Genomic DNA, 23184 nt, shown 5'->3' with positions numbered 1-23184 from the left:
AAATCGTGGATTCATAGACTGTGTGGGAAACCTCTGGAGACCATAGCCTACCCCTGTGTAGCTTTCAAATAGGGAAACTGAGGCTGAGAGAAGGTAAGATGTTTCTGAGGGTCATCTTGTGAGTTTGCAGGCTAAGGCGTGAGCACTCCTGCCAACAGCCTTGTACAGGAGCTGGCGCTGGTGCCAGGGTCACTGGAACCAGGGTGGCTGTGCGTGGCAGTCTCCTTCCCTCCCGGTTTTCACATGGCCTTGGGCATGCACCTTAGAGGGCATGGTAGGGTGGAGTCTGCGGCCACCAAAGGCCTCTTGCCAGGCCCCCCACAGACTCAGCTTCTGCCAGGCATGTTGGTGGCAGGGAGGAGGCCTGACTGAGAGGCTCCTGTCCTCACACTCTGAGCAGGCAGGGAAGGGAAGGCATGCCAACTGGCACAGGAGCCCAAGGCTTGAGGACTGCCCCAAGGAAGGTAGGACACAGTTTCTTCAGCAACTGACTGAGACCTGAGGTAGTCACGGTGTCGCAATCACCCCTCCCTCGTGGGGGGAGGGGACTGAGAAAGAAAGACATTATTCACTCCTTGGAGAGTCAGACTGGCTCTAGCCAGCACCCCAGCTGGGCCTGTGTTCCACCCTCTGCCAGGGGAGGCTGAGAGATAAACACAGCTCATTTGATACGGCAAGACCAGCCAGCCAGGAGTCTCTGGATCATGGGGGATCGGACCTGCTGTCTGGTGCCACCCTCCACAGTGGACTGGTGGGAAACAGGTAGGGAAAAAGTTAAGCTGTGTGTTCCTAAGGTCCTCCGTGGCTCCCTGTGAGAAAGCTGAGTGGGGTGTTCCCAAGGTCCTCTGTGGCCCCCCAGTGAGAAAGCTAAGCGAGTATTACAGCAATTAATTCTCACACAGTGTTTAGGAAATCATTAACTTTTTTTTTCACACAGGGTCTCATGTATCCCAGGTTGGCCTCAAACTCATGGAGTTGAGGATGACCCTGAACTTCTTATCTTCCTCCTCCACCTTCAGAGTGCTAGAGTTCCAGGCCTCTGCTACCATGTCTGATTTCTATGATGCTGAGGGGGATCCAACCCAAGATTTTGTGCTTGCTGGGCAAGCACTGTACCAACTGAGCTACATCATCAGCTCCCATTAAGTAACATATAAAAGAGCACAGAAAATACATGAAGGCGTTTTTCTCCATGTTTCAACATAGAGGTACTTAGTTCTGGCTGGAGCTCCCTGTTTCTTCTGAAAGAAGAGCTCAGGTGATGGAGTTTTCCTATAGGAAGGCCATTATCCATTTGGGGCTGAAGATCCCCGGATGGCTGTATGGTGGAGAGCTGGTAGAGACAGGGCAAGAGGCAGAGGGAGCCCAGGTAGCCATGTTGAAATGGGAAGCCTGACCCTGGGCCAGCCAGGGAGTTAGGAGAAAGTGAGGGTGACGATGATTGGTTAGAAATAAAAGGAGGGTGGAGGCCTTGGGCAGAGCAGGGGAGTAGGAGAGGCAGGTAACCTATCTCAACCACAAGCTAGTGTTCCAATCATTCTGAGAAACAACCCACATACCTATTAGCAATGGATACACAGACAGCTAAAAAGTCAGTTAAGGTGGCTCAGAGAAGTAACAAAGATTATCTTTGTCTCTGTGTGTGTCGTGTTCATATTGTGTGTGCACGTATGTATGTGTACAGATGTGTATGCCAGATGTGTAATGTCAGAGGTGGTGGTGATATTGTGTTCTCCAAAATATTGTGCACCCTAATAAACTTATCTGGGGTCAGAAAACAGAACAGCCACTAGATATAGAGGCCAGAAAATGGTGGCACACACGCCTTTAATCCTATCACTTGGGAGGCAGAGATCCATGCGGATCTCTGTGAGTTTAAAGCCACACTGGAAACAGCCAGGCATGGTGACTCACACCTTTAATCCCAGAAAGTGAGCCTTTAATCCCAGGAAGTGGTGGCAGAAAGCAGAAAGGTTACCAGGTGTTTGGAAGGGTCTACACTTGGTTGTGCGGTGTGCTTTGATCTAGCAAGGGGGAGGTCTTTTTGCCCCGCCCCTTGGCATTGTTATAAAAAGCCCTTTCGAAGAGGCAGAAGGGGCCGTTGGGTTTTGACCCAGGTCCTCCTGAAGCTGTCCTGTGATTCTTTCTCCTCTTCGCTATCTTTCTATCTGAAAGTTCCTTATCCCTCTCTCCTCCTTGTAGGAACCCTTTAAAAGGTGGGAGCTGGCCTCCCACAGTCCTCATATTTACGGAGCAAGCTTTTGCCCATTAAGCCATCCCCTTGGCTCACAAGTTTATTCTTTATGATACATGAAATGTAGATGCTGTGTGTGCGTGTGTGTGTGTGTAAGAGACAGACTGAGAGGAGAGGGACAGACAAATGGAACAAAGGAAAGGAAACAAGTGTGAGTGTGAGGCTGAGGAACAATTCATTGAGAGTCAGGAGACACAGGCTTTTAGCCTGCTTGGTGTGCTAACTGTTGGGTGGCCTTAGCATCCAGTCTGTCTTTCTGGACCTCCTATTATCCACTATGCGTAAGAACTACCGTTTAGACCACAGTGTTGATCTGTAAAGCCTTTCATGGCTCGATCCCCTCACTGCCCTGTAAACAGCCAAGGCTCAGAGAGGGGCAGCAACACGCCCAATAGCAAGCGTGTGGTCCAGCTGAGATTCAAACTCGGACATTCTGGGAGCAGGGATGAGGCAGGGCTTCAGGTTGGAACCTCCTGAGACTAACATCCCTCATTGGCTTGCCAGGCCCAGGCAAAGTCTGCCTTTTCGGTGAGAAGATCTATACCCCCGGCCAGAGCTGGCACCCCTACCTGGAACCACAAGGCACGATATACTGTGTGCGATGTACCTGCACTGAGGTAGGTTCCTCTGGCAACTGGGCCACCTGTATCAGATATGACTGGGAGACCAGAGGATGGAAGGACAGCCCGACTTAAGGTCCAGACACCCAGGAATTATGGGCCTAGAATGATGTTGTCAGGCAGCTGTGGCTCAGTGGCTGGGTGGACTGAGGATCTGGTCTCCAGGCTAGTCTGTGTTGTGTTGCCTTGCTCTCTCCACCCAGCCAAGCCTCTGTGACTTCTACTCCTTCCTTTCCAAGGAATTCCTCTAGCCTTCCACTTAACCCTGTTTCAACATACACTCCTCCAACTCAGCTGGTCCAAATATTCGTTCTTCAAGGCTTTGCCCAAAGCAGTAAAGGACCTCTGCCCGGAAGTAGCTCCTCCTGCACGAATGTGGATGTCTCATTCTCCTAATTACTGTTCACAGTGATGGGCGTCTCCTAGGTGAGACCCCGAGAACAAGTCTCACATCTGGCCAAAGGCTGAACCAAAGGGGGCAGAGACCATGGCTTTGTTTGCATTCATATCTTCTGCTACCCCAACTGTAGCCGCGAGCCTTCCATTCCCACAACGCCACACTTGAGAAAACAAACATAAGGAAGAAAGGTTTATTCCATTTCACAGCTTTCGAGGTTCTTGTCCAAGGTCAATTGGTCTTATTGCTCACTTTGTGGCCAGGAAGCCAAACAAAGAAGACGAGGCCCAAGTCCCACAGTCTTCGAGTCTTCAAAGGCACACCCCCAGTGACCTCTGGACTGCCCACAAAATCTCGTCTCCTGAACCTTTCAACAGCTTCACCCTGGGACCTTTAACACCTGCACCTTCAGGGTCATTCAACATCCAAACCATATCACCAACCTCCCTGGGCCTTGCACAATCAATTGGGTGGCCTAAAGGAAAGCAGTGCCATGCAGAATTCTCCAGGAAGACGTGAGGATGGAAGAGCAGGAGGAGCGTGGCCAGGGGGCACTCAGCCAGCAGGGTCCTGCTGGGATGTCTTGAACTCATTTCTGGGTGGTGCTGGGGCTTCTGGTTCTCAGACCCTCAGCACCCTCTTATCCTCACAGTCCAAGAGAGGGAGGAGGCAGAAGCTCTGAGGGCATCCATGGTTAAGACAGAACCTCAAGAGGCAGAGAAGACCTGGGTGGAGAGCCAGTGATACAGCCCTTCTCTCCACTGCCTCACTCAGCTCACTCCTTCTGGGTCTTTCCCTCTCTCCCCACTGTCCCTCCATCTTAGCTCCAGGTAGAACTCAGACAAAAACAGGGATGCAATCCCCCATGGCTCCAGCTGCCTTATTTTTATTATCCTTAGCACATCTGAGGCCAATAAGCCATTTAAAAAGGAACTTCATGAAATACAGCCAGAAAACAGAAAGGAAACCATAACAGAAAATTCCAGACATGTCACGTGGCCCAGTTGACAAAGGCCAAGTTTTGTGATCCACTGGAGCTTATTCACGTCTCCTTCCCCGGAGTTCACACATGGAGTTTCTTTTCGTCAGCCCAAAGGACTGTTACCCATATTGCCAAAGTGCAGTTTGCCAAAATGCCTCCATTTCTCTCCACCATTGCCCCTTCTCCCCCATCTAAGCTACCCTCATCTCTCATCCGGACCGCTGCATGAGCCCACCAACAGGGCGCTCTGCTGTCCCTCTCAAAATCCATTCTCCATGAAGCAGTTAGAATGGCCTTTCCTGAACCCAGAACTATGGTATCTCTTTGCTCTTAAAACCATCCAATCATTTTTTTTGGGACAGGGTCTCATGTAGCCTAAGCTAACCTCAAATGTATCTGAGGTTAACCTTGAACTTCTGCCTCTACCTCAATAGTCATGGTGTGTGCCACTGTGCCTACTTTATGGGGTGCTAGGGATCGAACCTAGGGCTTCATGCATGCTAGGCAAACAGTCTACTAGCCCAGTATTCTAGCAGTTCTGCATGATCAACACCCTCCTTACCTTCCAACTCCACACCCACATGCCCTGCTATAGCCACATCAGCCTGATGTCTGAACTTCCAACATTTGGAATATTCTCACTATTCCCTCCAAATAATCTTCCTCTAATCTCGTGAATGGCAGCTTTCCCCTTCATTGTTCACAATGTAACTGTCACTTCCTTAGGAGGGCTTCTCTTACAGTCTCCAAATGTGTCTTCTAATCACATCACCTGGTTTGGTCATGGCCATAAACATAACACCTCAAATTAGCTTGTCCCTGCTTCTTAATGCCCTATGGTCCCTCTCCAGCCACTAGGACACAGGCTTCTGAGGACAGAAAGACGGTCACTTATCCTGATTGTGTGCCTGTGCTCAGTACAAGCACCCAAAGTGTCTCAGCATCCCAGGCAGGCATGGGTCCTGGTGATGGTGATTAGCTGCTGTGTGTTCTCAGTCAGCCTCGAGAACATTCTTTGCTCCCAGTATGGAAGGTGGTGCCTCTCAGGCTATTGTTGAGAACAGGACATGAGGTCATCTATATTTACACAGCCACTATAAAAACAGGGTATCTGACCTTCCAGTGAAGTTCCCACTGGCCACAAAGAGCCCTGCCGCATGCCTTGTCTTTGCCCTTTCACCCCCAAGCTGCCCCGACCCGATCCACTGCTGCCTGCTGTTCATCACTTCAGCAAGTGCAAGACTCTAGCTCTTGAGACCACATGTCCCTCAAATTCCACCTAGCTTCTCACCTGAAGGCCTCAGTTTACCCGTTTAAGATTGATTAAGCTCCACACCTGCACCTTCAGGGTCATTCAACATCCAAACCATATCACCAACCTCCCTGGGCCTTGCACAATCAATTGGGTGGCCTAAAGGAAAGCAGTGCCATGCAGAATTCTCCAGGAAGACGTGAGGATGGAAGAGCAGGAGGAGCGTGGCCAGGGGGCACTCAGCCAGCAGGGTCCTGCTGGGATGTCTTGAACTCATTTCTGGGTGGTGCTGGGGCTTCTGGTTCTCAGACCCTCAGCACCCTCTTATCCTCACAGTCCAAGAGAGGGAGGAGGCAGAAGCTCTGAGGGCATCCATGGTTAAGACAGAACCTCAAGAGGCAGAGAAGACCTGGGTGGAGAGCCAGTGATACAGTGTAACATTTTTGTTACACTTCTTCATTCTGGGGGGAAGGGGTGCAAGCCGTGGCATGTGGTGGAGATCAGAGGATAATCTTCCGAGTCGGTTTTCTCCTCCTATCATGTGAGTCCCTGGGATTGTTCTCAGGTTTTCATTTGGGGATACACTTGCAGGTGTATCATTTGGTGCTGGGGCTTCTGGTTCTCAGACCCTCAGCACCCTCTTATCCTCACAGTCCAAGAGAGGGAGGAGGCAGAAGCTCTGAGGGCATCCATGGTTAAGACAGAACCTCAAGAGGCAGAGAAGACCTGGGTGGAGAGCCAGTGATACAGTGTAACATTTTGCAGATACACTTGCAGGTGCAAGTGATCTCTAGCGGATCACTGTTGACACTCAAACCATTTCCGATCGGTCCTTGGCATTCTCTCTGGCCGTCTTGGGAAGCAGGGACTCCAGAGGGACTCAGGCAGTCTAGGGTCTTCCTTGGTGTAAGAAGCTGTTTCCAGGCGAAGGGCTGTCCACAGCTCTGCTGGGCAGAGGATGATAAAAGGGAACTACATCCTGGAGAGCTGGAGCCAACGTGATTAACTTTAGGGTTTAATCAATGTTGCTCCATTCATTAGAGAGCCTCCCTGTCTGACCCCTGACTCTCTCTCCTCACATCACTCACTCACACTTTTAGATTTCCGCGGTCGCCTGCTTGGAGTCAGGCCCCGTGCCAACCGTACTTTGGAGTTCATGGTTGAGTAGGGAGTACAGTGAGTCTGGTACAGGGCCAAGAGCAAGGTGTGGGGAGGCTGAGGAAGGCCTGGGAGAAGGCCTGGTGCTCTGGGAGCTCTGGGAAACCTCTGTAAGGTGCTGTGGCCTCTGCTGTTGCCTCTGTTCATCTCTCACTACGTGTGTTTGTCTGGTTCTCTTTTACCTGCTGAACTTAATGATGTAAAGAACTTCAGGTCTCTTCTGTGGTGCCAACCCCAGAGGCTCTGTCCAGGGTTCCACAGACCTCTTGGAGACTTGGAGAGTAGGATGATAAAGACCCAAGTCTTTTCCACGCCAGATTTTTAGTCCTGTCCTGGTCACTGTCCTCTGTGTTACAGCCCTCCTTTGAACACAAAACTCAGGGTCAGTAGTGTAAGAAAAAAGACATAGAGTTGAAAATAGCCTGGGCAGAGCACCAAAATCAATGCCCAGACAGCTCAAGGCTTTTACTTCTATTTCTCGTACCCACAAAGGGGCCATGAGAGCTAAGCAAACCCATGACAGGTCTGTCTCCCCATGGGTGAAGGCTGCAGATGAGTAGGCTCAGTGAGATCCGCCTAGTGGGCAGGGTCGGGACAGGGCTCACTTGAGTTTGTGTTGGGTCCTACTGTACAGGGGCTTAAGACAAAGCATGGTTCTGCCGTTGGGGTGGAAGCTTGGGGAGAGGACCCCTACAGATGGGAGGCAGTGGTTCTTTGGAATAAGGCCTGACCATGTGTCTCTTCCAGAGCGGCCATGTGAAGTGTTACCGCCTCCGATGTCCGCCCCTCCACTGCTCGCAGCCTGTGATGGAGCCACAGCAGTGCTGCCCCAGATGTGTGGGTAAGTGGCTTTCTTCCTCCCCTGTCATGGCTGTGAGCCCCTGGTTGAAAGAATCCTCCAGAAGGAAAAGAGCGGCCCTGTCCATCAGATGTGTGGGAACTGACAGATGCTCAGTGGACACATTCTGAACCCCCATGTAGGCTAGGGTAGCAGCGGACTTCTGGCTCCAAAACTGATCCACATTGCAGGAGAAGAAGGCAGACGAAGTGGAAATTGGGTGGGCAAGACAGCTCAGCAGGTAGGGGAACCCGAGCTCCCCAAATGAAAACCTGAGAACAATCCCAGGGACTCACATGATAGGAGGAGAAAACCGACTCGGAAGATTATCCTCTGATCTCCACCACATGCCACGGCTTGCACCCCTTCCCCCCAGAATGAAGAAGTGTAACAAAAATGTAAAATTAAGGAAAGAAAGAGTAGAAACCGACTGAAGGAGGTGAGAATAGCCTGGCATGCTGACTTCACATTTGAGCTCCGGTCCCTCTGGCTATGCGGAAGGAAGGGGAAAATGAGGGCGAATGACCCGGGGCAGGCTGGCCCCTGGATGCGTGCATGGTGTCTTTGCTGTGGCACATTTCTCTACCTTAGATTGTGAACCTCTTGGTGGCAGGGACAAGCCTTGCTCATCTGTTCCTGGTGCCTGGCCTGGTGCCTAGGGCAGAGAAGGGTCTTAGTGAAGGTGCTGTGAAGAAATGAGAGGGATGGCCCAGCATGGGAGACCATCCCCTCCACCCAGCAGGATGAGGAGTAGAGTTGGCCTTGGTGGCCGGTGAATGTTAGGAGTTTACACTGAGCACCAGGATGGTAGAGAACATCACCCCTGACTCCATCACAGGAACCCCACGAGGGTGGGAATTCAGTGTTGCCCAACTCTGTCTCTTGGTGCCCAGAAACAAGCCCAGAGTGTTCCATGAACACTCATGGGCCTCAGCCACTAAGGGGGTGCTGGGCTACGGTGGAGAGAAGCATGTGGGCAGGTGTATTAGTGAAACCTCTTGGCTAGCTGATATGGGAAATGTCTGGGAAGCCAAAGCCAGACTATAGTTTAAATGCTAAGTGGAGAAAGGGGGAGGGGGGGGACAAAATCTTCAGAAAAGTGGCCTTCCTAATTCTGGCAAAAATGTTAAATCCATGGAAATCTCATTGCCTTCTGCTCCCCCACCTGCAGATCCTCATGCCCCCTCTGGGCTTCGGGTTCCCTTAAAATCCTGCCAGCTCAACGAGACCACATACCAACATGGAGAGACCTTCAGTGCGCAGGAGCTGATGCCCACCCGCCTGCCCAACCAGTGTGTCCTCTGCAGCTGTATTGTAAGACCTTCTACAGTCTCGGGCCCAAGCCAGTGTCTCTCCTACAAAGAGGGATGGGGCGGGCCATGACGTGAGAATAAGAGAGGTTGGAGGGAGGGGAACACCCAGGGTCCACAACGTCCTGCCCCTAGCTTGGTGAGGTGACCTTTCTCCGGGTTTTCACACACCATCCCCCAGATAATGAGGATAGCTCATGTCTACTTTTCCCAGTGGACACTGTACCTCTTTGAGGGGAGGGGATGCGTGCATGTTGTTTCTGTGTCTTCTCTTGCTCCATGTCCAGGGCCTGACATGCAAGAGGATGCCAGGTGGCTGCTGCAGAATGAATGAATGAATGAATGAATTCCATTAACAGCCTTGGGACACAGATGGGGTTCAGACTCTCTCTGCCCGTGGTCAGAATAAGGCCTAGGGATAGCAGGGTTGACAGCCCTGTAATTGGGGGACAGAGCAAAGCCAAGCGTGGCCTGACTTAGGAAGTCATCTTCTTGCTTGGGGAGTCCTGCGGCTCTCTTCCTGTCACAGGTGCCGTCACTCCCAGCTTCCCTTTCTTCTCTTTGCTCCCTGTCACCAAGCCTCTCCGGCCTCAGTCCCTGACTCCTGGAGGGAGTCTGCTGAGGTGCTCTTTAGTTTCTTGCCAGTGAGCGATGCGTGAACTCCAGCATTGCCCTGGCCTTGTGTGACTTTTCCTGAAGAGATTTGGACTGACATCTGTTCACCACAGATGGGGTACCAACGATATTGCAAAGAAACGATCCTACGCGGTACCTTGGGGACCGACATAGTGGGTTACTTACAGGAGTGTGGCTGGCTCACAGACACGGCATCACTAAAAATCCCACCCCAACATGGGTGACAACTCATGTCACAATCCTTGGAGTTCCCTACCCAATGTGCCAGCAGCTCCACCCAAGAGTCCTTCTCCCCGGATACTGTTTGCTGCTCATCTAATCTTGCAGAGGGGCCTTGGAAACCCTAGAACGTTCTGAGTGTCCTGAGCAGTTTGTACGTTTCTTTGGCTTCCGGAGTCCCATGAACCAGTGCCCATCCTCCCTGTAGGAGGAAATTTTTCAGTTTGGAGGAAAACTCTCGGTTCCCAGGGTGGCTTAGGCAAGCCACCTCTCTAACCTGCTTCCCCATTTTTCTCCAGTTTCCGTCAGTTCAGGCTGTAAATCTTAAAGTGTCCATGGGGCAGATGGAACAGCCGGCCGGCCTCTGGAAATGATGACCTGTCAGGCCAGCGGGTCACTGCCCCGCTGAGACCAGGACATTGCACCATGTGATTCACGTTCACGGAGCTGTCCTTAGTCAGTGGCCCTAGGGGAAGGATCTCATCCTGTTCAGATAAGCAATGGGAGCTCGAGCAGTTGTTAGCTAGCTTGTGGCTACACAGCCAAATTCCAGACCCAGACCTCCCTGACTCCCAAGGTCCGTGTTCTTTTCCCAGTAGGATGCTGCTTCCCTTAAAAGGGAGAGGCCTGTGTTAGGACAAGGCTGTAGGAAGATGCAGAAATGATGGTGGTGGATGAGGATACTGTAGTGGTCCCTTTGCCCATCCTCTCTGGAGACATGGCTCTCCTCTCTTTCACTCACCCCTCTTCATGGCTCTGGCTTGAGTTCTGACCTCCCCTCTGGAGCAAGATCCTTACCTCTCAGACTACAGGAACACGGGGCCTTACAGCCGCTTTTCACAGTCACCCTCCCAGCTGATCTTCACAACCCGAGTGGGTGCGCTCTCTGTCTTTCGTAGAAGGTGAAACTCTCCAAAGGTGCCCAGCCTCCTGCCTCCCTGAGGGCCCCGCATCCTGCAGTCTGACCTTTCAGAGTGGGCCTTGAAGTTTGAGGCCAATGGTTTTCAATAAGACTGATAGAAGCCTAGGGGTCACCCACGTAGTGCTCTCCCATGCTGGATACCGGATGCAGGCCCGGGAGAAAGATACTGATTTCAGTAGGAAAAACCTGAAGCCTGGTCTCTGGTCCATTCTACTCTGACTTTCTCTATGGCTGGATGGCACAGTTCCCCGATCCTCCCCAGGACTCCCCTCATCCCAAAGCCCATCTCACAGGCGGCTGTGAAACCTGAGGGAATATTGGAGACAAAGTTCTTTCAAGGACTTGGAGAGGGACTAGGGGTCAAAGGGAAACTCCTAGCTGACTTTCCCTGCTCAGGAACCACACACCACTCCCTTCATCCTCTACCTCAGGGGTAACCTCAAGGCTATTTGCTCCCAGGGAGAGAGGCTCTCCTGGGCCCCAAGGCTATTCTTCAACAGAGCTCATTTCCAATCTGGTGTGTTCTGTCCTTCAGGAGGGCCACACTTACTGTGGTCTCATGACCTGCCCTGAACCCGGCTGCCCCACCCCACTTCCTCTGCCTGACTCTTGCTGTCAGACCTTCAAAGGTGAGTGTCATGGTGAACTTTGTAACTTGACATAGCCTAGAGTCATTTGAGAGGAAAGCCTTAACTGAGGAACTTCCTGGATCAGACTGGCTAGTGGGGGTATCTATGGGGAATTGTCTTGATTGTTAATTGATGCAGGAGGCCCAGCCCACTACAGGCAGCACTGTTCCCTAGGTTGGTAGTCCCTCCTAGGCTGGCTAAGCCAAGCAAGCCAGCAAGCAGTATTCTTCTATAGTTTCTGCTTCAATTTCCCACTTGAGTTCCTACATTGATTTCCCTCTCTGATGGACTGTAACTTGTGAGCAGAAATAAACCCTGTCTTCCCCTAAATTGTTTTTGGTGAGAGTGTTTTATCATTAGAATGTAACTAGTACTGTGAGTCTTCCTGAAGTCTGCCAGAGTCCTACAGCACCCCTTTTATGAACCGGCAGGAAGAGCCCAGGGGCAGCCAGCATGTAGTAGACACTTCCTTCCTACAGGGAGGTGATAGCTTGGCATGGATGTCCCAGAAAACAGGATCCATGGGTAATCCTGTGCGAAGTTGATCCCCCACCTTGTCAACTCCCATTGGCCAAAGCTCACATCCATAGCCCTCATTAACGCCCCTCGCTTCTGCAGTGTGGGTGATGGGCAGCCCGGGGAGCAGCAGGCAGTGGGGGGAGGAGCTTGGCAGGGGGCATGGAGAGGAGGCTCTGCTAGGGTGACGCTGAGGGCACCTCGCCTCTGGGAGCAGAAGCGGTAGTGGCTGCAGTAACTGGGTCCTGTCCCCACAAGGCCAAAAGAAACAAAGTGACACCTGGGATAGGCTAAGCATAGGCTGAGTCCTCATCTCTTCTGTCTGGCACAGGATTGGACTCCTGGGGTAGATTCTCGGGGTAAACTGAGGCTGACATGTGTGCTCTTGAAGAGCAGACTGGGCTTGAGCAGAGGTATGACAGTTGGACTGTCCATGTAGACTGGGGGAGCCAAGGAGAGCTTCTCGGGGAGCCTCGGGTGTTGGGATTTGGGAAGGTGTACTTCTGTATAGTCCTCCTTCCTCCTCTGGATGTCAGCTGGGAGGCGAACAGGGAGGCCGGCTGCAGCGGATCTAACCAGCAGCCTAATTCTACTCCCTGGCTCACTGAAGCAAGAACATTCAAGACAAGCCATACAGCGTAGTGAAGCAAGGGCTTGGGAAAGAGAATGGAGCCGAGCTTCAGGAAGCTACAGGACTCTCTCTGTGTCCTGGTTCCCTAAGGACAGCCACTAGAAGAGGCCTCGAGGTCCCTGGAGGCAGAGGGACTGGAGAGTAGAGCCCTGGAAGTGTGTAATGAAAACCCTGTTGTAAGCATGGGACTCTGGGATCTTGGGACCATCCATGAAGAGATGACCAGGATCCCAGAGGGGTGACTTTTAAGTAGGCTAAATAAGATGCTCTGACATAACTGAGCAGTTCAGTCCCTGGAGGTACCAGGAGGTCAGTGTTGAGGAACTGAAGAAGCGTCCTGGTGGTGGAGATTTCTGGTAACTCAATATAGACAGACAGTCTGTACAGAGACGTTTAGGCCCCTCCTAGGTAACTTGTAGGCTGGGTCTACAGATGTGGTGTTAGGCTTTTAGAAGGAGCAGAACTGTAGGCAGGGGCCATGGCCACAAGGCTGACCCTGCTTCCTTTTGAGTTTTCAGACAGGACAAATGAGACTTCCACTGAAGACTTGGCACAGTTGCAGCCTGGAGAGGTGAGTGTCCACACGGCTCTGCAGCTTGGTGGAGAGAGAGGCTGCTGTCCGAGACCAGAAATCTGCACGACTCTTTTCATAAACACTACACGGTCTATTCCCGATCCCATTTCCTCTGCCCACCCTGAGTCCGAGGCCTGAGAACTTGACTCTAGATCAGCTGTATTGGCACCTCCAGGTTCCACCCTCTCTCCCTACCTGTCATCAGGGTTTCCATTATGGTTGATAGGTCATAAGGGAACAGGTTGCCACACAGGGCAGGGTAGGCCCCAGATTCCTTCATTTCCCTCTGGGGAATCTCTCTGACACTGCTCCATCCACAGCCTGTGTGTGTATGAGCAGTCCAAGCCCCCAGGGAATGGCCTCTGGCTTGGTCCATGCTTCTGTGCCTCATTTCTGGGGTGCAGGTCCTTTGCCAGGGATCTACCTTTCTGCTCCCCCCACCTCCATCTTGGCTCCTGTCGATCTTGTCTAGAATTCAGATGGCCTAGCCTTTCCAACTCTCTGTGGTCTAGGGGGAAGGAGACGGGAGAATGATCCATAGCCTGACTCAGGTGCCCTACAGCTCCTCAGTGCCATGCTACAATGTGAAAACTCCCATCCTTTCATCCTGGGCTCCAGGAGCCTAGGACAGCCAAAGCTGAACTCCTGACCTTCCCTCCTCAGCCAGGGCATCTACCTGCCTTTGCCAGGCTGATTTCTCAGAAGGGCCAATAAACCTGAGTCATTTGATCTGCTCCTTCCCGCTTGTCCCTAGAAGGCAGTGTCTGGGGCCCACAGGCCAGTGCCAGACCCTGAAGAGCTCCTTCCTGACTAACTGAATGTCTTGGTCCATGTACCAGTTGGGAGTTGACTCCTTCAAGTCCTTCTTGCCTCAACTCCACCTGACCAGCATTTCCTGGGCTCTTCTGTGTGTCTGAGCCTGTACTGGGGCCTGGGGTGTTTCTCTTCTGCAGGCTCTGTCTCTGTGCTGTGAAAGAGACTGTGTGGAGTGGGAACAGATTGTAGAAGGAAGGGTGTAAGTGGTTCATGGACATCGAGGGAAAGGACGGGCTTTTCTTCCTGCTCCCAACCCTGTCCTTCCCCTTCGGTGGCCTGGAGCCCAGTCCCCAAACAGCTGCAGAGCACCCACCCCATAAGCTGCACCCCCACTGCCACTTCTCTGTCTCGGTCCTCAGGTCCGGTCTAGAGGGGCAGAGGGGTGGGGGTAGGGCCTGAGAGTGAGGATTTTGGATTCCAGTGATTACGTGTCTCTGGGTGGACACTGTTTTGTTTCCAGACAGGGTTTCTCTGTGTAGTTTTGGTGCCTGTCCTGGATCTCGCTCTGTAGATCAGGCTGTCTTCGAACTCACCACCACCACCCGGCTCCTGTTTTTTGTTTTCCTGTACTGTGGAATTCTGGAACCTTCTGGGATGTCAGAGGCCCATTCTGTTGTCTTGTCACCTGACTTTTCCTAAGCAACAAGTTTTCTCTACTCCCGATCCCATATTGCTCTGCCTACCCACGGCAGCCCCAAGGTCGGTGAAGGACTTGGTGGAAGTTGGCTTGCCAGATCCTTCTCAGTGTTTTCGTTGAGAATAGCTAAGCCCTCGCTCAGATGATTCTGTGTGAAACCCATGCAAAGTCTGTGTGCTCTCTCTCTCTCTCTCTCTCTCTCTCTCTCTCTCTCTCTCCCCCCCCCCCCTCCCTCTCCCTCTCCCTCTCTCCCTGTGAAAGTCCCCTGGTCTCCACTAGCAGACCTTTCAATGCAGCCTGGTTTGTGGCCCCAGCTGTGGCCTGTCCCACTCAGACAGCTCTACATCCTGTCTGCTCTTTGCAGAGACAGGATCCACACTCGGAGGAGGGAAAGAGGAGAGGCCCCAGCACCCCAGCCCCCACCAGCCTCAGCTCCCCTCTGGGCTTCATCCCTCGCTACTTCCGGCCAGTGGGAACAGGCAGCACTACTATCAAGATTATCCTGAAGGAGAAACACAAGAAAGGTGAGGACAGGACCCTCCTCCCATCTGCTGATGGGGTAGGGACCCCTACTTCCTGCACCCCCTACTCTGGTTCTCCCATCTCAATCTGACCATGAGCTTAAACTCAAAAACAAACAAAACTGGATATACCCTTGAAGATCATGGACCCTAACTCCCATTTGACAGATGAGGACACTGAGGTGCATAAGTACTGAGTCAGGGAAAGAACCAGTTGTTTTTTTGGGGGTAGGGGTTTCACTGTGTAGCTTAGACTGGCCTTGAACTTCAGATCCTACTGTTTCAGCCTCCTAAGTAATAATATTTTATTGAGCATCTATTATATCTTTACTGAAAAGTGGAGCAGGGTGGGGGACAGAACAGAGTCTGACCCAGTCTCTGTTCCAATGGCTGAACAAGGAGAGGACGGGGTTCACAGCAGGGCTCAGACTGGTAGGGAGGGAAGAGCCATGGGGCTACAGAGTCCCAGTCCTGGACCTTTGATGAGACACTAAAGCAGGGAGGGGGGGTAGACCTGCTAGAGTTCACACCAGGTATTAACAGCTGTCCTTGGCGCCTGCCCCTCCTGCCAGGCCAGCCCTCTCCTTGCTCCACCAGATGAACCTCTGAGGCCTGGGGAGGGCTCTCCATCTTCAGCAAACCCTGGGTATTGGAGGGATGTCAGAGCTGGTGCCCACTTTATTCCCTGGCTTGCATTTTGCAGACAGTGTAGCTGATGCTCACTAGGCACACTCTATGTTTTGGACTAGAAACTCTGGGCAGACCCCAGGCACTGACCTTCCCTCCCTCCTCCCTGCTCTCCATGTTCCAGCTTGCACCCACAATGGGAAGACGTATTCCCACGGGGAAGTGTGGCACCCTACTGTGCTCTCCTTCGGTCCCATGCCCTGCATCCTGTGCACGTGTGTGGATGGCGACCAGGACTGCCATCGCGTCACCTGCCCCACCCAATACCCCTGCAGTCAACCCAAGAAAGTGGCTGGGAAGTGCTGTAAGATCTGCCCAGGTAGGAGGCATGCTGCAGGCAGGGAAGGCACTGGCCATACTGGGAGCCTCTGGGACCTGGAGTGCTCACACTTAGCCACTGGATGTGGGGTTTACAGGTGTCCAGGCTGCTAGAAGCACAGGCACAGAAAATACCAGACGACATGGAACCTTCTAGCGTGACAGTGGTAGCCTCAGAGGCTCTCAGCATGGACGTTTTGCATCCTATGAAGTCATAAAGTATTAGAACACTGGACGTTTTGAGACTAGCCCATGTTCATTGAACCTATCACAAACATTTTTTCTCTCTCTTTTAGAGGATGAGGCAGATGCCGACCACACTGAGGTCATTTCCACCAAGTGTCCCAAGGTCCCAGGCCAGGTCTCTGTGTACACGTTGGTATCTCCAAGCCCAGATGGCCTGCATCGCTTTGTTCTGGAGCATGAAGCCTCTGACCAGGTAGAGATCTACATCTGGAAGCTCGTGAAAGGTGAGTGGCCAGCTCCTGCTCCCGACCTCATATTCCTCTGGTACCTTCCTGCCCTCAGAATCCAAGGGGTCTTAGGAGGTCTTACTGATCAGATGCCTCAGCATCCTTCCAGGAGTAAGAACCCCTGATTCCATCCCCATTCCCATTCCTCTGTGATTTCTGATAGCTCTGATAAGCTCGCCAAGGCCTCTGAATGCTCCATCTCCTGGTCATGGAGGGTTACTGCACCCTTTGAGGAGCATTAAGCCATGCTCCAAAGCCTGGAGAAAAGAAGATTCAAGGGGTGGGGGCTGCTGGCTCCTGACTCTGGTGGGCTGCCCTGTCAGAGGAAACAGCTTTATTCTGAGTGATTGCAGAGGTCAGACCACAAGCAGAGGCTATGCCACCAGGCAGACCTGGGTTCAAATCTCACCTCGGCTACTTCAAATCCTGCCTCTTCTCATTCTTAGCTGTGTAACCTCGAACAATCACCTAGCCTCTCTGGACCTCAGTGTTCTCTTCTGTGAACCGGGGAAAGGTGCTTTGGGATAATCTCTGGCCTATGGACTGTGGCAAAAATGTCTGTCTCCTCCTACCACAGCGGCTGGTTAGAATGGCAGAGAGGTGGGCTCATCCTTGGAGCCTTCCTATGGTGAGAAGAAGGTACAGAGCTCACAGCAGGAGAGGAAGAAGTGGGAACTCTTGCCGTTGTTCTGAACCTTTAGCTCATACTGTTTCCCTGGGCTGGTGCTGGCCACAGCTCTCAGACCACCCACACTGTACACCCCAGCAGGTGCTGGGACGGCAGAAAGCAGTGAGCACCCCCCTCCCCCGTCCTTGGGAACAGATGGCTTGATGACATAGGCAACAGGTGCTTATGGGGAGCTGATCTGGCTAGGGAAGGTTTCCTAGAGGGTGGACCTTTGCAACTGAGGGAAGCAAAGGGCCTTGGATATGCCACAGAGGCTTTGCAGGCAGGGGCAGGGGGCAGCAGCCCTGTGCTCCGTGATCTGTATGCAGCAGACACTGTGTGCAAAGTGCCCCATTTAATCCTCACAAAGAACCTCACGATATGTACTCAGGCCCCATTTTGTAGATAAGAAAACTAAGTCTGAGAGGCTGGAGTGGAGCTTAGTCTCTGGAATACTCGCTCGCCTCGTACACAGGAAGCCCTGAGTTCAATCCCCAGCACAGTATAAACCAGACACGGTGGCAGACACCTGTAATCCCAGAGGTGAAATCAGACTTTCAAGGTCATTTTCAGACACATGGAGGATTTGAGAACAGCTTGGGCTGTGTAGACCCTGTCCAAGGAAGGAAGGGCAGACTCAGTCTGGAAGATAACATGGCTTGCCCAAAGGCTGAGGGATGTGCCTGAGAAAGACCAAGAAGGGCCAGAGAAAGGGGACTTATTTCCCATCTCATCATCACGGGACTCAGCATAAAAGAAATGAGGGGGACTCTTTAGCTCTACCATGCCAGGCCCTACTGCCCCGCCCCTGGGAGTGCTCCCCATCCTTTGCGGTGCTCCCCATCTCCTGGCCCCTGGGCCACCCGAATGTCCACGATTCCCTCCCTGTTCCAGACTGTCACTCCCAGGGTTCATTATAAGGACGGGCGCTCGCCGTTTCCTCCCTCAGAGGGGTGGAAACAAGCGACCCCTGGGCTGGCACTAGCGAGGCCGCTCCATCTGGGACCAGGCCAGGGCATTCGTTTCTGAGCATAATGGGCTCAGGGTTAAGAGCAGGTTCTGGAGTTTCCTGGTAGGGCAGACTTCAGGAGCCTCAAAGAATTTCCCTTCTGATGGCCCCTGGCCCCTGCCCCACCCCGTGCAGGTGCCTCCATCTCAGCCCAGAACAACTTGGTCCAGAGAAGTTTGGCTTCACTGTGAGCTGGACTGGCCTATTGCCTGGAACTCATTCACCAGCGCCAGCTCTGCCTAGGGGGCCACGGGCTCAGCTGTGCTCAGACTTGACACGACCTTTCCAAAGGGCAAGAGGCACACTCAAGAACCCCAGGCCCCGAAGCATCTTCCTCTCCATCACGCCCTGTAGACCATGGTAGAGGGATCCCACACACCTGTCACCCCTTCTCCCATTTTTGCTGTGTCCTGGGGAGCATGCCGTGGTAGGCCTGTTCAGGAGGGCCTGTCCTCATCTCAGAAGTTATTTCTTGCCACTCGGACGTAGTCCCCGGGCCTTTGGAACTATTTGCTGGTTCTCAGCATCTAAGCTGGAGCTCCAAGGGTAGTGCTGGTTATTTCCCAGGTCCTGAAACTCAGGCTCCATATCTGCATTTTCTATTCCCCTTCATGGGGCCCCCTCTGAGCCCTGGGTACAGGTCTGGTTCTTGGTGTCCCCAAGGCGGTGCTGGCCTAGCTGAGGCCTTACTGGCTGCATTTGTTCTCTCTGGTCACCTCACAGCCCATGTGCTTAGGACCTCATGCCATGTATGGTGCCAGGGGTAGCTGCCCACAAAGTGAAAATATCAGAGGATTTCCATCCACCCACACCCATCTATTCAGCTATCCAGACAACCCTATACCTATCTGTCCATCCGCCCTTATACACATCTTTCTGTCTACCTACCCATCTATCTATCCATCTATTCATTCATCAACACACCCATCCATCTACCTCACATCATTCACCCATTCATCTATTCAGCTATCCATCCATCCATTCACTCATTCATACACATATGCATGCATCCATCCACCCATCTATCCACCTACCCCTCACCCATCTATCCATCTATTCATCCATCCGTCCATCCATCCATCCATCCACCCACCCATTCATTCATACATACACATATACGCATGCATGCATCCATCCTTCTATCCAGGGACTCAAATATCCTACATGTTTCATGCTCAGAAACCAAAGAGTAAATGAAGTTCTCAAGAGTTCCAAGTCTGGGAGAGAAGAAGGGAATAGGCATAATGACAGCACCATAGGCATGGGTGAGGTTGGGCTAGGAAGATACCTAAGTCGGTAATGTGCCTCCTTCAAAAGCATGAGAACCTGAGTTCCGTCCCCAGAGGGCACGTAAAGATGCTGGGTGCCATGGCACACACTTGTAATCACAGCACTAGGGAAGTGGAGACAGGAGGATTCCAGCCACACTACACTACCTGGTGAGCTCCAGGCCCATGAAAAGTCCTGTCTCAAAGGAAGAAGGCAACGTTACTGAGATGGTACCCAAGGTTGTCTGTCCTGTCTTCTACATTCATGTACACATATGTACAGACACACACACACACACACACATTTAAAAAGAAATGGGTAAAATGATCAACAGAACCTAAGTGTGATAGGCCCTGCAGAGAGGAGGCTGTAACCCCTGCAGGGTGGATCGGGGAAGCCTTCCCGCTAAGATTGGGTGGATGGGTGGCTCGCTTGCTGTGCGTAGGAGGTGTAGACAGCAGTAGCAGAAGGGTTGGCATTGGTAAAGGCTTGGTTTGCTCCTAGGACCTCAGGGATTAGCTAGGCCTGGGCCACACTCGGGACATGCTAGCTCCGTGTTCTCTGGTGTCTGAAGGACGCAGCTATGGGTTTTTATCATGTAATGCCGTACGCTAGAGAAATGCTTGACTGCTCTACATTCTCAGCCCTTTCTTTACTGTCTCTCTTTTGTCCCTCCCTCCTCCCCTCCCTCCCTCCCTCCCTCCCTCCCTCTTCCTCTCCCTCCCTCTTTCCCTTCGCCCTGGGCAGGTGTGTGGATGGTGACAGGAGCAGCCACTGAGAAAAGAGGCTAAAGAACACATTTTCTTTACTGTGGAGGGGACAGGCGGTCAGAGAAGCCAGCCTATTCCAAAGGGCCACCATTAGGATTGTGGATTCCGAGGGGCTAGGGCCCTAGTGTGGTGTCTGAGGAGGGGCACTGGGGTGGGAGAACCCTGCAGATTTATTCCACATGACTTGGTGTCTAGTCAGATTGGAGGCAGGGAGGGAGGTGGTGGGGTGAGTTGTGAGTTGTCACCCCATCCTACCCTCCTAGCTCATGCCTTGTCTGCCCGTAGGAATCTTCCACTTGGTTCAAATCAAGAGAGTCAGGAAGCAAGATTTCCAGAAAGAGGCCCAGAACTTCCGGCTGCTCACCGGCACCCATGAAGGTAGGATCTTGGGCTAGGAATAGGGCCAGGGAGGGGAGCAGAGACAAAGCAGGACCTCTTGGGGAGTTCCCAGGCTTCTGGTGTCAGGAGGAAGGGTTGGGGGGGGGGGGCGCTGTCAGCCACAGACGTCAGTTCCCAGCACAGGAATCCAGTGGGTGTCTGGGCCAGAGATTTCTCAATCCCTAAGTGAGAGAGAGAGAAGGTGAGCTTAAGCAGATGGCCTTGTTTTGGCTCAGTAGGGTCAGGTCGGAGCCCCCTGGTACTTTCCATCCCTCTAGACCAGTGGTTCTCAACCTGTGGGTCACCACCCCTTGGGGGGGGGGGTCACATATCAGATATTTACATTACAATTCAAAACAGTAGCAAAATTACAGTTATGAAATAGCAACAAAACAATTTTATGGTTGTGGTTTGCCAGAACACGAGGAACTGTATTAAAGGGTCGCAGCATTAGGAAGGCTGAGAACCAACCACTTCTCTAGACTGCCCATTCCCAATGAGACCTTCCTAGCCACTTTCCCTGACACTCTAATTTGCTCTGCATTACTCTATGAAGATGGACCTGGATGGGGTTTTTGGGGGGTGGCAGGTCAGGTGGCAGATGAAATGTTACCCACAAGAATGGAGTTAGGAAACCCAACCCCTAAATGCAGGGTGTCTGAAGGCTGAGTCATACAACTATACACTGGGGACCTCAGCTTTCCACCAGTGGGTCCCAAAGCCTAGCCCATAGTCTTCCTGCCCCAAGCATTAAAAGCGCAGTCACTGCCACTGTTGAACACGTGCTTGTGAGCGTGCATGGCCATACACACCCCCTTGTCTCTTCTACCGCTCTTCATGCAGGTTACTGGACCATCTTCCTAGCCCAGACTCCAGAGCTGAGAGTCACAGCCAGCCCAGACAAAGTGACCAAGACATTATAACAAGGACCTAAACAGTTGCAGATATGAGCTTTATTGTTTTTGTTATTATATATTAATAAAGAAGTTGCATTACCCCCCCCCCCCCAGCCTTGCCTGTTGACTTCACATCCCATTTCCAGGGACCCTTCTAGGTAGATAGATGCCTCATCTTAAATTCATGTGGGTGGAAGCCTCTCCAGAACCGTGGTCCTCACAGCAGATTTCATCAGAGCCATGGACAGGTCTGGCAGCCTCCCTGCCCAGGCCTTTGTCTCCCGGCACCCTTACCCCTAAGCGCCCCCAACAGGCTGCCTTTACAGATGGCACCCCCGCCCATCCAGCAGCTTCATGGCACTGAGCCTAAGAAGAGGAACTAACTTGGTTAGCCAAGTGGTGGGGCTCACAGCCTCAAAGCACTTTTCCCCGGGGCCTGGAGCCTTCCTATGGCCAGCCAGCCATACTTCAGGGAATCTGGCTTTAGAGGAAAGCTGGAGTGTAATGTACCTGGAGGCACAGAGGAGTGAGTAGCTGGCCCAGGACTGGAAGCCAGGGCTCTGGCTCCAGGATAGCACTCCTCCCCCATTCTCACTGCCACATGAACAGCCTCACCTCCAAAGGGATCCAAGACTGCAGTCAGAGTGCCAAGTTGGCCCGTTGTCCGAGAAGGTCTGACCCTTACAGCGAAAGACAAATCAACCATTTGTCCTGCCCACGTGTGTAAGTGCTCGCGATGTCAAATATGTTTTATGGCCCGCGACTTCACTTACGTCAAACAATGTAGAATTTACACACACACACACACACCCCACATACACACCCAACTCTGGAGAGCTCTCTGAGGCTCAAGTAAGGCAGTCTTTCCCAGAGCCTCACAGTGATAAGTAATAAGGCAGGACCTGAACTCAGGTCCTCTGCCACCCTGCTGAAACTCTCAGGATACCCAGGCTCAGTCATCCACAGCCTTGGCTCCCTGCTCTCCTCATCCAGATCAGATTAAAAGCAGTGAAGAGATGGTGGGCAGAGGCCTGTTGACGGGATCTGTGCAGCCGCCTGGAGAGCCCATCCTGCTGTCTCCACAGCCTCGGTTTCCACCACACTGCCCCCGAGGCCTGGGAGATCTAAGCAGCCACCAATGCCACCTTAACTAGAAATCACCTTCCTTAAGCTCAGTCGCCAGCTCTGGGGGGACAGGCTTGAGAGTCTGAGGTTAGAAAAATGTGTCTATGGCCTCCCTGTCATCCCATAGCCCCTACCTGAACCTTCTACTGGATGGGCTTAATTCAGGCTAGCTTGCTCACTGCAGGGACTTTGTTTGGCAACTCTAGGGGTGGGTTCTGGGCAATTCAGCAACCCAGAAGCCCAGCCATTCACAGTGTGGGCTCTGAGCATCTTCCCAGCTATGTGGGAGGTCTCTTCAGCAGCTTTCCCAATGCTGCCTCCTTGCCCCTCGGCCCACATCCAGCCCTCTTCCCCATCACAGGGTTGCAGGTGGGCTTTGCAGTCCTGGGTTTCAGGACAGGAATGGGTCCTCAGTGTACTCTTCCTGAGGTGGCAGGACAAGCTGCCTCCCTGATCTCTTCAAGTAGGCTTATGTGAAGCCTATTTGTGTGCCCCAAGCCTGCTTCCCCTTGGGGGGACACAGTCTACACATCAGGCCCTCCTTACTTCAGTCCAGCCCTGTCTATCTGAGCAAACACTCATTTTGAGCCACACCGAACTGCTCCATGATTTCACACAGTCTCTGAGCCACTCCAGGGTTACCTAAGCCTTACCCTAGACCAGTGACACGGACCAAGGAG

The 23184-nt window shown here is 52.5% G+C and overlaps 1 protein-coding gene and 1 long non-coding RNA gene across 2 annotated transcripts in view; one reads left to right on the top strand and one right to left on the bottom strand.

Annotated features, from left to right (window-relative positions):
• Window positions 1–21478, top strand: part of Chrdl2 (chordin like 2) — a 28746-nt gene extending 7268 nt beyond the window's left edge. Inside the window, exons 2-11 of the mRNA XM_059270623.1 lie at window positions 2759–2871; window positions 7411–7504; window positions 8673–8815; window positions 11124–11217; window positions 12883–12941; window positions 14756–14915; window positions 15724–15918; window positions 16214–16387; window positions 20391–20483; window positions 21327–21478. Coding sequence (XP_059126606.1) covers window positions 2759–2871; window positions 7411–7504; window positions 8673–8815; window positions 11124–11217; window positions 12883–12941; window positions 14756–14915; window positions 15724–15918; window positions 16214–16387; window positions 20391–20483; window positions 21327–21406 — 1205 coding nt within the window. The 3' untranslated portion in view covers window positions 21407–21478. The remainder of the gene's footprint in view (window positions 1–2758; window positions 2872–7410; window positions 7505–8672; window positions 8816–11123; window positions 11218–12882; window positions 12942–14755; window positions 14916–15723; window positions 15919–16213; window positions 16388–20390; window positions 20484–21326) is intronic.
• On the bottom strand, window positions 6294–16096 carry LOC131916963 (uncharacterized). The gene is made up of 3 exons (XR_009380624.1): window positions 15988–16096; window positions 6846–7025; window positions 6294–6449 (listed from the first exon to the last, which is right to left on the bottom strand). It is a non-coding gene; the product is annotated as an uncharacterized LOC131916963 (long non-coding RNA).
• Window positions 21479–23184: the final 1706 nt, after the last annotated feature.

The sequence above is a fragment of the Peromyscus eremicus genome, chromosome 1, assembly GCF_949786415.1.
Source record: "Peromyscus eremicus chromosome 1, PerEre_H2_v1, whole genome shotgun sequence".
Classification (NCBI taxonomy): domain Eukaryota; kingdom Metazoa; phylum Chordata; class Mammalia; order Rodentia; family Cricetidae; genus Peromyscus; species Peromyscus eremicus.
This window is presented reverse-complemented; position numbering and strand designations above follow the sequence as displayed.